The sequence below is a fragment of the Sprattus sprattus genome (assembly GCF_963457725.1).
Source record: "Sprattus sprattus genome assembly, chromosome: 4".
Lineage (NCBI taxonomy): Eukaryota > Metazoa > Chordata > Actinopteri > Clupeiformes > Clupeidae > Sprattus > Sprattus sprattus.
In genome coordinates this window covers 37,196,247-37,211,246 of record NC_137923.1, presented here as the reverse complement: position 1 = coordinate 37,211,246, position 15,000 = coordinate 37,196,247, and the positions used below count along the sequence as shown (strand labels likewise).

The window sequence follows — 15,000 nt, the reverse complement described above, 5'->3', positions numbered from 1 at the left end:
GAGGAGAAGACATAGAACCCACACCACACAAACATCCCCACAGAACATCTCAATACAACCCAGAGCAGCAGGAGATGGGGAATGTCTTCAGGGTGTGGAGGCACAGAATACAACCTCTTGCCACGGACGTAGGAACTCTCTAAGGGTTGAGGAGAGGGAGACACACCATATTACAGTTCCTGGGAAACTGCATACCTGGATGCAGGGGAAAATGTCTGTGGGTGAGGAGAGGGAGGATTCACAAACACATCCAAATATGCAAACATCCCCACTAAACACAACAAAACACATCACATCACACATAGCAACCTGGGGAAACCACGGACAAAGAAGCTAGGACACTTTTTTGTGGGGAACACACTACTACTCAAAGTAATAGGCTGAGGCTTCAGCAGTGGACGTGGGACACTCCCTTGAAAATCGAGAGGCAAAGAAAAGAGGAAACAGCTGACCTATTTCTGCTTGGTGGTCAATCATTTACACAAAGTAATGTACAGAATGACGAGGCTAAGAAATGCAGAGAAGTTTGAGAATTCCTGACGGTTTCACAAATCCACACAATGGAAAAGTATTTGGGTTGCCATGAATTCCTTCTAACATTCTCCTTTCACAATCTCACTTTGTGTGAAACACCTGCAAGTACAAACATGCCAGAAACGTCCACACACACACACACCCATGCATTTTTTTTGCTTGTTCTCAACGTGCTGTCATACTCGCTCTTAAATCCTTTCACACACACACACCCACAGCAGCAGCACACAGAATGCAACAGTGTCACACGCATTGGCACACACACATTTCCATACACACTCATAGAAACAGACGTCCTCACTCCACACTACTCTCTCACTATGCGCCTGTGCTGAACCCACACACACACATTCAACTTCACCATCAAATATGTGACGGAATACCAAAGGTTAATATTACATAAAGCAGACATAAAACCATTTAATGGACCATCAAGTCTGTGGGTACGCTCATCAAGTGTGTGGACATGAAGATTTGTAGCTTGTTCTAACATACTTTCACATACCCAGGGAGATTTAAACAGATTCGGTCTAACAGAGGTCACCGTCAGTTGTGTGTGTGTGTGTGTGTGTGTGTGTGTGTGTGTGTGTGTGTGTGTGTGTGTGTGTGTGTGTGTGTGTGTGTGTGTATGTGTGTGTGTGTGTGTGGGTGGGGAATGGGTGATAAGCAGAATCAGAATCTCACAGACCTCAAGAAAAGCTCAACATTTACATTGTTTACAACATCCTATTGGCAAGTGGCTTGTGTGTCCAACGCCTCTCCTCTTGCTCACACTCTTCCCCCCATCCTTGTCTTATCCTCCTCCGCAGAGTGCGCAAGATAAAGACGCGGTGGAAAAAGTGATGAACGACCTGGACTCCAACAATGACGGCGAGGTGGACTTCACCGAGTTCATCATCCTCATGGGCGCGCTCACCGTGGCCTGCAACGACTTCTTCCAGGACAAGCCGGGGGAAGAGGAGAAGAAAGAGGAGAAGAAAGAGTGAACTCGCGCAGGAGTGGGGGAAGGGAAGGGGGGGTGGAAGGATAGAGAGCGAGGGAGAGAGAGGGTGGGAGAGAAGGATGGGGGGATACAGGTAGAGAAGGAAAGACAGAGGGGTCAGTGAAGGATGGTTGGATGGATAAAGAGGGAGGTGAGTGTAAGCAACCAGGGTTGTTGGGGGGAGGGGGGGGACGTGACATGATGGGTGATGCTGGAAACAGAGATGCACAGTAGGGAGCTGGGGAGAACAGCAGAATGGGAGAGGCAGATTCATCAGGGAGGGAGTGTCAGGGAAGAATGCTTGCATTATTATTTGAGCAGACAAACCCACCATTTTCCTGGAAAGCCATGAAGACCGCTGGTTTAATTATCACTGGGCCTCACCTCTCAAGAACTCACAGAACCGTAGCCACTGATACCCCTTCAACCTCAGAGTAACCACACAACAAACAACAAACAAGGGACTTGGGAAAGAAGTAGGTAAAACAGAGCAGAGCAGACACTGAGGGGTGAAGTAGTACAAGTTGCTGTTGGTTTGATTGTAGTGCACCTCTGAAGACGCTTCAGAATGCAGAGTTTGCTTGATTGATGTGGCTCCGACGGCAGTATGTCAGCCGACTATCTCTAGACTGCATCGTGCCAGATGATCTGATCTGAGCCACATCTGATCTGAGCCACATCGCGGCCAGCTCCGTCCCATCGTCAACTGTTACAATCAGGGTCGTTTGGTCTCGTCTCAGACCACCTTTAGGTCTAAGCCGAGTCCAACTGGCTGACTGCAGGATTCATGGTTTTCCAGGAACAGGTTTTCCCCCTATCCATTTAAAACTGATAAGTGCCTGTTGGCTAAAGACAAGAACTAGCAAAGCAAACTCTCACACACATACAGCACGTCTTTGTTTTGCACTCAGTTGATGGTGTGACACGTAAGGACAGAGATAGGGGGAAGGGGACAGGAATGGGATGAAAAAAAACCTCTACTGTACACGAAGGAATGACAGACTTGGGGTATAATAAAGGGTATTATCATTACGCACTATTATCGATAACATTATCTTCTCAGTGTTGGAAATATGAGCATGTTAGCCTGTTTCTTTTGCGCCTCTTTTGTAACCTATATTTTTGTTAATATCCCACATAACTTCTGCATTTAAATAAACATGCTTAACCAACATGCATCGTCGTTGACATTTGTTTGTTTGTTTTCACTGGGAGGTTTTTGTTATATGTTCAATCTCAAAGCATGTGACACACACAAAACCATGCACACACCCTTACAGTCTTACTCTTAGTCTTACACACACACCACATTCTTACACACAGGTTGACAGACATGCAGTGGTGCCATAATGAGGACAGAGATACAGTATATGGCTGGATTGCCTTGAAACGGAAGGGAATGTTGACCGTTCCAAAAGGTGAACAAACTGGCAGTTACACATGCAGCCTACATTTCATTTTTAGTGGGTTCAGTGTGTTCCAACTAGACACACCAATACTGTAAGTACTGCAAAGCATGAACATCAGTTAGTAGTTAACTTTTGATAGGGGGACAACAAAAACAAGTGGATTTTAGAAACACCATCTGGACAAGAATTTATAACAGCTTCCCAACAGGTTCCCAGTTTATAACTCGAACTCCCTGATGTCAGTAGAAAAATAAAAAAGGCAAAAATCTTTCTAGAACTTGAAGACATGAACATCCACATCAGCTGAAGTTCCACGTGTTGCTTTTTAGTTTGAAAGGTGTGACACAGATGTCTTGACATGGGAATGTGTCTTTGAGCATGTGTGTGAGTGTGTTGGGGGGGGGGGGGGTATATATGTTTGTGCGTGTGTGTGTGGGAGAGAGAGAGAAAGAGAATGTGTATCTGTATATGTGTGTACATAAAAGAGAGTGTGTGTGTATGTATGTGGTGTGTGTGTGTGTGTGTGTGTGTGTGTATGTGTGTGTGTGTGTGTGTGTGTGTGTGTGTGTGTGTGTGTGTGTGTGTGTGTGTGTGTGTGTGTCCGCTCCACAACAGCGCGCACCTCCACAGCTGGAGCGCTCTGATCCTGACTAATTTGGTGCAGGAAAGGCAGGGAGATTCCCACAGCATGAAGCTTGAAGCACGCAGCGTTGAGCTGCTCCTCAGACCACGCCCCTCCGTCTAGACCGAAGCCCCCACCACCACCACCACACCCCCCTCCCTCCCTCCCTCACTCCTTTACTCACATCCGGTAGGGCCAGTTACACCTCTTAGTGCCAAACCGATGCTAACCTGTTGGAACAAGGCCTCTGCTTACACACCTCCAACAGATAGAGTGTGTAGCCCGAGTCATGAGCAAACAGATCTTATCTGTCCAAACTGCATTTTGCCTGCTGTACATCTAAGTGTGTTTACCGATCTAAGTCCTACCAGGATTTGACCTGCTCTAAATCCTACCTTACCTGTTCTAAGTCCTACCTGTATCTTAATTGTAAATCCTTTATTCTTCCTGTTAATCCAAACTGTAGATCACATTTACAGCAGAACCCATCTTTATGTTCGACATGTCATTCACATTTAGTTACAGTTAAATCCCTCCTGTATCCTACCTGTTCTACATCCTACCTGTATCTTACCTGTAAATACTACATACAGTATTCCTTACCTCTGAAGGGGCCATTTGAGACTTATAGGTAATAAGGATATGCTGTAGTCAATAATTCAATGTATCTTATACCTAGTTATAATTGTTACTCTCATGTATGTAAGCATTTCTGGGTGAATATACTTTGTTTTGACCTAAGTAGTGAGGTGTGACAATTGGTTTCACCTCCACTGGCCCAGGTTAAAACAAAGCCTTGTCTCCATGGCCTATTTGAATAGACGGTAACACCCCTAAACTCAATGTATTTAACAGACTGTCCTTCAATGGATAAATTAGATAAGCTAAGGTGTGAGTGAGTGTTGAACTTCAGCCTCTGTCTCAACAATGTGTGGCCAGCCATTTTTCAAGATTAAAACCTGATTTATAACTGACAAATCTAAGACTGGATCTTTAATATACTGTATGTTATAAAATCAAATACCATTACCTCAAAAACTGACCTGTATGGTACATCTCAATCCCACCTGTATCCTACCTATTCTAAATTATTCCTGTATTACTGTAACTGTAAAGACTTGCTGCTTCTTTTTTTCTTGTCTGAATCTCTGCCTTCACTGTGTGCCTGAGTATAACTTCATACATATGTTAAGTTCCTAAACATGACTGCATGACAACATGCAATGTGAATTCCCACTATTTTCTGTTTCTTACATGTACAGTTGATAAGGTCATATGTTGTTGTGAGGAGACGGAGACTAACATCCTACGACATGACCATGAATACTTGATCATTACCACAGCTACTGTTGGGAGTGCTATTGCCAGTTTAGGGGAAGGTGTGAGGATTCATGTTTCCCTAACTAGACCTGGTCCAGTCCAAAACCAGGCCACATCAGTACAGATAAGCAGACTAGACTCGAGCGGATCAAAAGCAGGACCTGTTAGATAGATTTAGATTATATGGATAGATAATATTAAGTCATACTTTCTTCAGTATATGTGGTTCTGGCTGACACCTGCCACAGGGGAAATGAGATCAGTCAGGCCATGGTCAGCTGGCCGCTCCGATAAGAGTGACAGGGACACCTCTCCTCCACCACGCCCGTCTGGTCAAGTGACACTGAGACATCAGCATGCCATACCGATCCACTGTGGTCAATGTGCCACTGTCATGAGAACCCCAGGGGTATGGTGGCGCAGGGATATCACAGACAAGATGTCACTCACAAACACACACACACACACACTCACACACACAGGCGCGCATAAATGTACTCACTAAATGCAACGACTAAATAAAAACGTAAATATACATTTACAGGCACACACAGACAAACACAGACACATGAATACGCAAATGCAGACATACACACACACACACGCAGATACACACACTCCCACACATACCCATAAATGTACTCACACACATGCAAACACTCATGTGAACATACATTTACACGCACACACAGACAAACAGAAACACACAGAGACACACACACATGTACACACACATGCAGACATGCACACACACACATACACACACACTCACACACATGCGCATAAATGTACTCACACAGACAAACACACACACAGAGACATGTACACGCACACGCAGACATGCTCACACACACACACACCCACCCACACATGTCTACGTCTCTCTTTTTCTGTCAAAACAGACCCACACACAGTTGCTGCTCAGGTTATGGTACATGTCCCATGCATGGACACATTTTAAATTATACATTTCTTTCATTGTTTTATTTATCGTCATAAAATATTCATTTTGCTCAGATTTTCAGCTCCCCTTCATTAGCATGGCCAGTGTTTATATTTGAGGAACATCTGAGCCCCAGTCTGAATTTGAGGCTTGTCACCAGAGACTGCCTGTCCGCCTCAGATATCAGAGAATGATGGAGTGACTAGGGTCAGAGAGTGACCAGGATGGAGAGAGAGGGGAGGAGACGGAAAGAGGGGAAGATGGGGGAGAAGAGGAGAGACAGAGAGAGATAGACAGATGGAAGAGGGTTGAGCAAGATGAGGAGAGAGAGAGAGAAAAGAAGAGAGAGCGGGTAGAGAAAGAGGCAGAGATAGAGAGAGAGGGACAGACAGACAGAGAGGAGCAAGAGAGAGAGAGAGAGAGAGAGAGATTGAGAGAGGGACAGAGATAGAGGCTGAGACAGAGAGATGGAGAGAGAGAGATGAGAAAGAAAGAGTGAGAGAGCGAGAGAGCGTGGTGGTGTCAGGTCCCGCTTTTTCCTTCACGGTAAGTGGCTCTAATGCCAGGGACCTGACACCTCTGTGGCACTTTGGATGTTTTCACATTTGTCCTTTCCTCAGATCAGGTAGTTGTGCCGTACTGCCCTCACCTTCTCCTCTCTCCAAGTGCACAGCTGATCCAGATCTAGCCATTAACCTACGCCAGGACACTCACCTTTACCTGGACTAAGTTGTATAACGGTGAAATAGTATGTAACCAATGTAATGCTATACCCAAAAATATAACATGGTCCATGGACAATTCTTTTCAAAAACAAATTTGTTTTTTTCTTCAAGTTTATACTGTAACATGTCACCCCCATAAAACTGCAACACTTAAATTGGATAGTCTGCTTGCAGACACTCTATAGATAGTTTGTCGAGTCGAGTAGAAGTCCAGTCTTTCTTTCCATAAATTGTGATTAACTGAGTTTCAAAAAATAGTTTGCTCATAATCTGAGCATCTGTAGATAGTCTACATGGGACCATTCTAATAAAGTGTGACCCATAACCTAACCATAAGCCACATATATCAACAGACATCACTTTTCAATGTTCTATAACTCCCCCCCCCTCCCCTCCCCTCGCCCCTTTAATCATGTTTGATCACATCAGAGTTGATAAAGCAAGCCTTATGAAAACCATACACCTCTTGGAATCAACCAGCCTTCATAAATGTCCATGTGTCTATCTGTAAGTATATACGTCATGAAGCAATGCAAACATTACCCCTGAAGTATTATCTGAAGTGTTAAATTGAATCCTATTGTTTTCCATCCCTATCAGCAGTAGTAATTCCTCAACCATATCTACTTTTGAGTTCTCTTCTGGGCTTGTACACCTTTGACCCCATCACCTTTGACCCCATCACCTTTGACCCCATCTGATGACCTCTACCCCTCCCAGTGCTAATCTCATCTCTGAACAAGCAGTAGCGCTGATGGAGAGGGTGTGTGTTCCTGGAGCTCTAGGGATTGAGGTTTCTGGGGATCAGATCCAGTGTCTGGGTGTGTCCATGCCTCACAAAATGAAGGGCTGTTTGAATTAGTTGTTAGAATTGTTAGTATGTGACAGTTTTAAGGGCGGAGGTCGTTTAAATGGTGCCGTAATCCTTTCTAAAGACCTTTGAGGGCTTTAAGGAGGGCAAACAGAGCAAATTCTATTCAAATTCAACAGAACATAATATCAGTCTATGAAGTACATGTAGAAGGTTGTTCTCACTTACCAGAAGCTTCCACTGACTCACGCCCATAAACATTTACCCTACCCTACTTACATGGGATTTCACTCTGGCCAACTCTTGTAACGAGCACCCATGTAAAATTACATCATATACAGTATGGCTCCCTATTGGAATAGCTCACAGAACGTCATCCTCACTAACAAATTGCTGTTTATTTATGGTCAGTTTGTTATATTGCAAATGCAAGTACATTCAATTGAATTTGTTTTATTTTGGCCTTATCATTTATCAAGTGCACTGATGGGAAAAAAAAACAGCCTGCTGCCGGGCACAATACAGTGGTGTGGGCAAGACCAGTCTCAGTGTCATGAGCAAAACTACTTTTGTGCATCATCTATCAACTAATTTCATAACAACATAAAAAAAATGTAGGACCATGCAACGTAAGTAATTATATGTACAATAACCCTTAGTATGCAACTGTGATATTGTATGTTAATTGTGACTGATATGTCAGCAGTTGCTGCACCATTCCTCCTCCATCAAATCTTTAGGACAGTAACTTACTCTTGTGTAGGTAGTTCCACCTTAATCCTTACCAACTCACTTGGAGTAGTGGTTTCTGATCAGGCAGTAGGCATACACATAAAACATAGTAGTGATTTCTAATCAGGCAGTAGGCCTACACATAAAACATATTAGTGGTTTCTAATCAGGCAGTAGGCCTACACATAAAACATAGTAGTGGTTTCGGATCAGGCAGTAGGCCTACACATAAAACATAGTAGTGGTTTCGGATCAGGCAGTAGGCCTACACATAAAACATTTTCTGAAAACTGGATGTTATAAACCAGGAAGATGCTATAGCAACGTCTTAGGTTTTTTTGGCCATCATGCAATAATTGGGAATGATAATCCCAGGAAGACGCGGAAAAGAAAAACTAGGTGATGCAAAAACAACTTCTCTTTTATTTGTTCTCAGCAGTTAGGGGCAGAGAGCCAACACTTCCCTGTTTGCAGTTGTGGCCTGTGGTGGGGAAGCTTTGTCACAGAAGAGAGGAGCCAAGAAACTGTTTTGCTGTAGATTCAGGGACATAAAATAAAGCACCCAGCAAACTGTTTGGATCATTTGATGCTGATTGGCTGGCGGCTCCTTTGAGTCATATTCACCTGAACAGACCGGCCTAGTGGGAAGGGGAAAGTGACATTCTAAATGTTTACTTTTTTGATTTGTTGGTTTCAGTGTGAAGCCCATTAACCTCAGTAAAGATCAAATGTGTGCCAGTAAGACGTCTGGATAAGTTCATACTAGCAAATATAAATAGAAAAATATAATCGAGATCATGTTTGATTTTGAAAGAAGTCCACAAATTTACTGCAGGTCGGACTTTAAGGAGCAGCATGTGAGCCAACATTAAAGAAAACAATCCGCCTATAAAAACAATGAGCCGTGCTTAAGCATAACAACAAAGGCTTTACAAAGTACACAAAACTACCATCAGAGGAAGTGTTCACTTTAAGAGAGAAATGTGCCACTGGCAATGATCCAAAAGTTATTCTATGACTCAGGTCTTAATATGAGGACTTTGCGTAATATTATGGGTCCCATCCCAGCTTCATGAGCAGCACCCGCAGTTTTGGAATGGGATTGCAGCCCAGAAGAAGGAGTAATCTGGTATTTTTCTACATAAGGACATTAGCATTAGCTTATGAATGGCTTTGTGATGTGACTGCATTAGTTTACACTATAAACAGCCTTGAGCAGAGACTATACGCTGGCTATGTAGTTTAGTTTGCAGGATATCTAGTTTCAATTGTCGGTAAGTCCTTGGATCTGAAGAGCAAACAGGCCATATAAACTGCTTATCTGTGTAGACAAACTTCCACATATATACAACTTTACTGAAATGAAATATGACTAAACTACCCAGAATGCATCTAATCTGGCAAGGATCCGCTCTAGAGTCAGCGCCTATCTGGATGAAAGCCACAGAAGCAAACCTTTCTACCGGTTTTCTGTTAACAGAGTCCCACCACCTCAAAGCGGTTTGGTAACATTCTTCCCGTCACAAGATGGTTTATGCTTGCCAGATGTTTTACAGCTGTGCTTCCTCAACTTTAAAAGCTCTCACTACAGACGGACTCTCGGAGCTCCGGTCGGAAAACAACTGGCACCAATTAAATTCAGATATGTAATTTTTTTTTTTTTTATCTAAAGCTAATAGAACCAACAGAGCAGGCTCCTGAATTGAACCAAAACGAGGACTGGAGCTCAAGAAGCCAGAGCAATTATTGTTCAGATGCCCACAGGAGAGCTTAGACTCAGAGATGAAGTCTGACATGAGTACACTCCCTGACAGGGTAAAAAAAAGAGCATACCACATCACATCACCTTGGTTCACAGCAGTACAAGACAAGAAAGAGGCTTTTTTTCAAAGGCGATAAATTCACAGTGAAAATATGGCACCGCTATGCTTCATTGCCCTCTGCTTTGGGTGCATTGTGCTGGAAAGATGGTCCAGATCAATGATGACCACACAGCTTCTGGTGAAAAGTCAAATTCCGCTTGGCGTTATGTGCCAATCTGTCCAACAGGGGGTGGTAGATACCCTGTTTCCTTTAGTCAGAGTTCAGATGCGGTCGGCAAAACAGAGCCACTCTTGCCTCAGTGTCCCTCAAAGGAGGTCGGGCACGGGCACACGCACACGCACACGCACACACACACACACACACACACACACACACACACACACACACACACACACACACACACTCAGCGTCATCACTGGAGTTCTACACCAGCTGTGTGTGAGAGACTGCAAGGGTGGGCCAACATTCTCTTCACTGAAAGAAACCTCAGGAAGTATCTCTCATCTATATTTCCATTCAGTTAGAGAAATCACAAGCAAAGGGATTTCTCAAATTAGCTGCATTACGGTAGTGGAACTGTCCTATCCATCCTGTCCGGATTCATATAAACTGGTGGGTGTGAGTGTAGACAGTTGCATTTTTTCATGTGTTACAGCATATCACAGTTGAGAAAAACAGCTTCACAAAACATCCTTCACTGAATATTTCACAATACACATCCTTACATATGAAAATCTGCCACAACATCTAAAAGTTCTTTCCCAGACAGTTCTAGTCCCAGTGGAATTCTCTCAGGTAGTGCGGGCGGAGCACCCTGGTCATGTGACTAGAGTGAGCGAGGCACGGGGTGCATCAGGGTCATGTGATTGGCGCCAGGGAAGGGCAGCGGCTGGCTGCAGTAGTAGTGCACCACCTGGGGGATGCTGGGGAAAGTGCAGCGGCTCTGGTCCAGCGTGTAGCCGTTCTCCTTCGTCTGCGCCAAGATGATGTGCACACAACCCTGATTCGTCCTTAGGAAGAGAGGGGAGACATGGAGAGAAAGAATAAGAGGACTGATTTGAACGCAAGACAAAACATTTATTTTACAGAATATTGCAAATCGCAGTATGACTGATGCATGTAGAACACAGACAACAACAAACAAACACAGAAACTACTTTTAGCAAATTCATACTGCTCTGGATTATCTGATTACTTTAAGATTACTGCCTGAAATTCTTCATATCAGTTTCATATTGACCTCATACTGCGTTTTCTGTAGCCCAAACGCAAGCTCCGTCAGCAGGGTCATAGGCTTGATACCCAGTGGGTATAAATACTGCTAAAACTGTAAGAGTGTCCATACCATTAGTTGCCTGGATAAAAGCATCTGCTAAATGACTGACAAAATGAAAGTAAATGTCATCATACGACAAGCTCTGAAAGACTTATATACTGTATTATATTTGTGGGCAATTATGAAATCTCTTTGCGCCATGTTTATAAACCCCCGTTTATAAATTATATGACTTACTTGAGAGCGATGGAGTATTTGCTGGTTCCTGATTCGCTGTCTCTGACCAGGAAACTGCCCTCTTTGCAGGACTGAAGCTGAGAGTCCACTTCCTGGCGTGTCACACTGCCATGGTACCAGCTGTGGGGAGATGCGGGGGAGAGTGGGAGAATGACAGATTGATGTGTCACTTCAGTAGAAAGCGGATCTTTGTACTATTAATAGAACACATGTACAAAACACAGAACACATTAACCCTTAAAATGAGTTATCAGCAAAACAACAGTTGTCAGTTTTATGAGGATGTGCTGGCGATTTGCAGTAACTCATGAACTTCCAACTGGCAACTGAAACCCTCCCATATCAGTATCAACATCAAGCCTCAGGCTTGGTTTAGAGGGGTGTATGTGCAATCAAGAATCAAGCCTAACCAGGTCTGTAAACTGCTGTAAACCTGTCACTGACTGGCAAGATGAAACCAGTCAAACCACTCATGTGCCTTTGGCATTTATAAAGTTTAGCATTTATAAAAAAAAAGCCTTTCATCCACCGGCTCCCATCCTATCCCTTTGTTGTCTACCACAGACACCAAACCCTCACCTCTGCTTCTCAAGAGGCATACTGGGATCCACCCTGCCTCCATCCCCCTCGGCACCCCCAAGCGCTGGGCTAGGCGGGGGCCTGGGTGTCTTCTGGGTCCAGCTGCACCTCTGCAGGTGCTGCATCAGGGGCCAGGAGAGATGGGACGCCTCCTCTCTGGCTGAGGCTGGGTGCTCGGGGCGATCAGCGTCATCAAATGGAACTAAATGAGTGTGAGAAGATGCAGTTAATGACGTTTATTATGCAGCTCATCAGAATGTTGCCAAAAGTTCCATTGATTTGAATGGGCCCTCCCAACGTTCTGAGGTGTGATATATATATTGGTCTGGTCTGTGCCTGTCTGGATTTATTTTCCTATGCCGCGGTGGACTATACATTATCCCTTACTAATGTAATTAGGGTTAATCTAACAGTCTAAATCAATGTAAGCCACTTGCAAGGTCACTGCCTGGCATTCTGTAATAACTAATTGTTGTGTTTTTAAACAAAGTTCGTGAGGAGCCCATAGGGATGTCTAGGAGATTTAAACCCTCCTTATCTGTCCACCACATCACATGCTCCTGAATAGCAACACTTCCCACCTCCTCCCCATTCACCTCCTTTTCACTAGTAGCTCTAAGCTGACATTACCCCCTCTGCAATAGGCATCTCAGGACCATGGCCAGCTACCAAACGTGCCAAACGTGCTTTAATCAGCTCTCTAAATCAAGCATTCAGTTGGGTGTACTAGTGAAACAGTGATAAACCAGACAGCAACTTCTGTCATCTGTCATTCAGCACAGAGAGCACATATTGAGGGTATTTTTACAGAAAGGAACAGCTTTGATTTGAGTTTTTTCGTTCAGCTAAACTCTATGAGCTATGGACTTCAGCGAGTTCCTGTTTCCTGACAGAAGAAAGAGGTTTTTAAATGGAACAGTGGCCGATGAGTACAGAGCTGTGCTGTGAGTAAACTTCAGTTAGCCTTCTACGTGCGGCAGTGTTGGACTGTATTTTTCACAGCGCATGTCACACGGACATGACAAGCAGCAGAGTATGAAGAACACCTGGCCCAGCTATGCCTCAGAACTTCATCATCCATACCAGATCATGGCTCAGATCTCCTCCTAAGTCAGCTAGTGTTATATGTGACCCAGTTCTGTGGTACCTGACAGTGCCTTCAGGATCTGCTCCCTCCTCCACTCCCTGGGCTGCTCGTACTCCACAGGGGAGCGGGGGTCCGGTTCCGGCCGACTCACTGGGGTCTCAATGGCCCCCTCGTATGGGTCGTCATAGATCAGCAGAGGAGAAGAAGACTTCAAGTCTTCCCTCGGTCCGTCACCAACCTCCAGCAGGTCCTTGGAACCTCTGCGCCGGATCTCTGCACAAAGAACCACAGCTCAACTCAATGAACTATGTCAAGCTCAAAGGCATAATATTATATGGATGAAAACTCACACAACACACACACACACACACACACACACACACACACACACACACACACACACACACACACACACACACACACACACACACACACACACACACACACACACACACACACACACACACACACACACACACACACACACACACACACACACACTAATGCCCATCCAGCCCTCTGCTTTAATCATTTCCACTTTATTCCCTTGGTGCCACCAATGCCTTTCAACCTCCACCATGGTGCATTACCATTGTTAGTCTGTAATTAAGGATATCCCATTGAGTAGTAAATCTAGAATGCATTTCCTCATATATTGTCGGATTTTTCAAAATGTAATACTTCCCAACTATAGAACTATAGAACATGTGTCCTGGCTCAGGAGAATGGTCTTATATGACAATGGAGAGACAGAAGGAGAGCACAGCCAGATGAATGAACTTTTCCTGGACCATGGGAATTTTTGGGGAAAAGAAGGGCAGGCCTTTTTGACTAATGGGGGGAGGGGGAGGGGGGGGGCGGTCTTAAGGGTGGGGGGGGCTGGGGGGTTACGTCAGGGCCAACCGACAGTGGGGGGTGGGGGTCACTACTGGGCAACCCGACATCCAGAGAATAGGACCAGGAAACAGAGACAGGAAACAGGAAGCAGAGACAGGAAACTGCACCCATTGTCCCAGAACAGTGAGGTCTCTATGGCAACCCTTTGGGGTGCAGCATTCAGGAGAGGGTTCATGTGCACGCTCGCTAATCTGTGGCTGCACAAAAAAATGTCCACCATGTAGGTGCCTTAATGCACGTACACCATACTCAAATCAAAGGGGAAAAAAACAGTGGTGTTCCTAAAAGCTTAAGAGGACAGGTAGGATGGTTATTTAGCTTTTCTTTCTGTTTCCCTGTGTGTGCTGAGAAGGGTAGAATAAGAGTGATATGTTAAACTTTGAGCAAGGGTTATTCATTAAAGAAAGGCCCTTTCTACCGCCCTGCATTCCTTGTAGGTTGTAATTTAATAGGCAATAAACCTATAATCATCTACCTCAGTCGAGAGGTGGAGTAGTGTGTGGATATGGTTTGCTGGCAGGTACAAGCCCTGATGAAGGAACAGTCTGTATTATGATGGTGGATGAGTATAATGTGTTAGTGGGGTGGGAATAAATGTGCAAAGAATATCAAATATCAAAGCTGATTAACTGTGAAAAGAGAAGATCATCTTTGACATTTTTGGATCTTTTGCCATTAAGTTTGCATGTGTTCTTATACAACTCTTTATAAAATCAGGATCACTGCAGGTGCAGTGATGTGAGACTGTGAAGTGTGTGAGTGTATTCTCTGTGTGTGTGTGTGTGTGTGTGTTTGTGTATGTGTGTGTGTGTGTGTGTGTGTGTGTGTTCTGTGTGTGTGTTTGTGTGCGTGTCCTGTGTATGTGTGTGTGTCCTTTGTATGTGTGTGTGTGTGTTGTCTGTGTGGTTGTGTGTGTGTCCTGTGTATACTGTATGTGTGTGGTTGTGTGTGTTGTCTGTGTGGTTGTGTGTGTGTCCTGTGTATACTGTATGTGTGTGTGTGAGTGTGTGTGTGTGTGTGGT

General features: G+C 44.4%; 2 protein-coding genes across 2 annotated transcripts in view; one reads left to right on the top strand and one right to left on the bottom strand.

The window, feature by feature from the left end:
• The window catches only part of s100s (S100 calcium binding protein S), a gene marked incomplete at its 3' end in the record, with an annotated part of 1,886 nt that extends 366 nt beyond the window's left edge, over positions 1–1,520 (top strand). The window contains exon 2 of the mRNA XM_080836296.1: positions 1,344–1,520. Within this exon, the coding sequence (XP_080692422.1) occupies positions 1,344–1,520 (177 nt within the window). The remainder of the gene's footprint in view (positions 1–1,343) is intronic.
• Positions 1,521–10,728: 9,208 nt separating this feature from the next.
• LOC308364014 (SH2 domain-containing adapter protein E-like) overlaps positions 10,729–15,000 on the bottom strand; it is a gene marked incomplete at its 3' end in the record, with an annotated part of 7,918 nt that continues 3,646 nt past the window's right edge. Inside the window, exons 3-6 of the mRNA XM_080836948.1 lie at positions 13,142–13,354; positions 11,995–12,196; positions 11,416–11,535; positions 10,729–10,912 (exon numbers count right to left, since the gene is read on the bottom strand). Coding sequence (XP_080693074.1) covers positions 10,729–10,912; positions 11,416–11,535; positions 11,995–12,196; positions 13,142–13,354 — 719 coding nt within the window. The remainder of the gene's footprint in view (positions 10,913–11,415; positions 11,536–11,994; positions 12,197–13,141; positions 13,355–15,000) is intronic.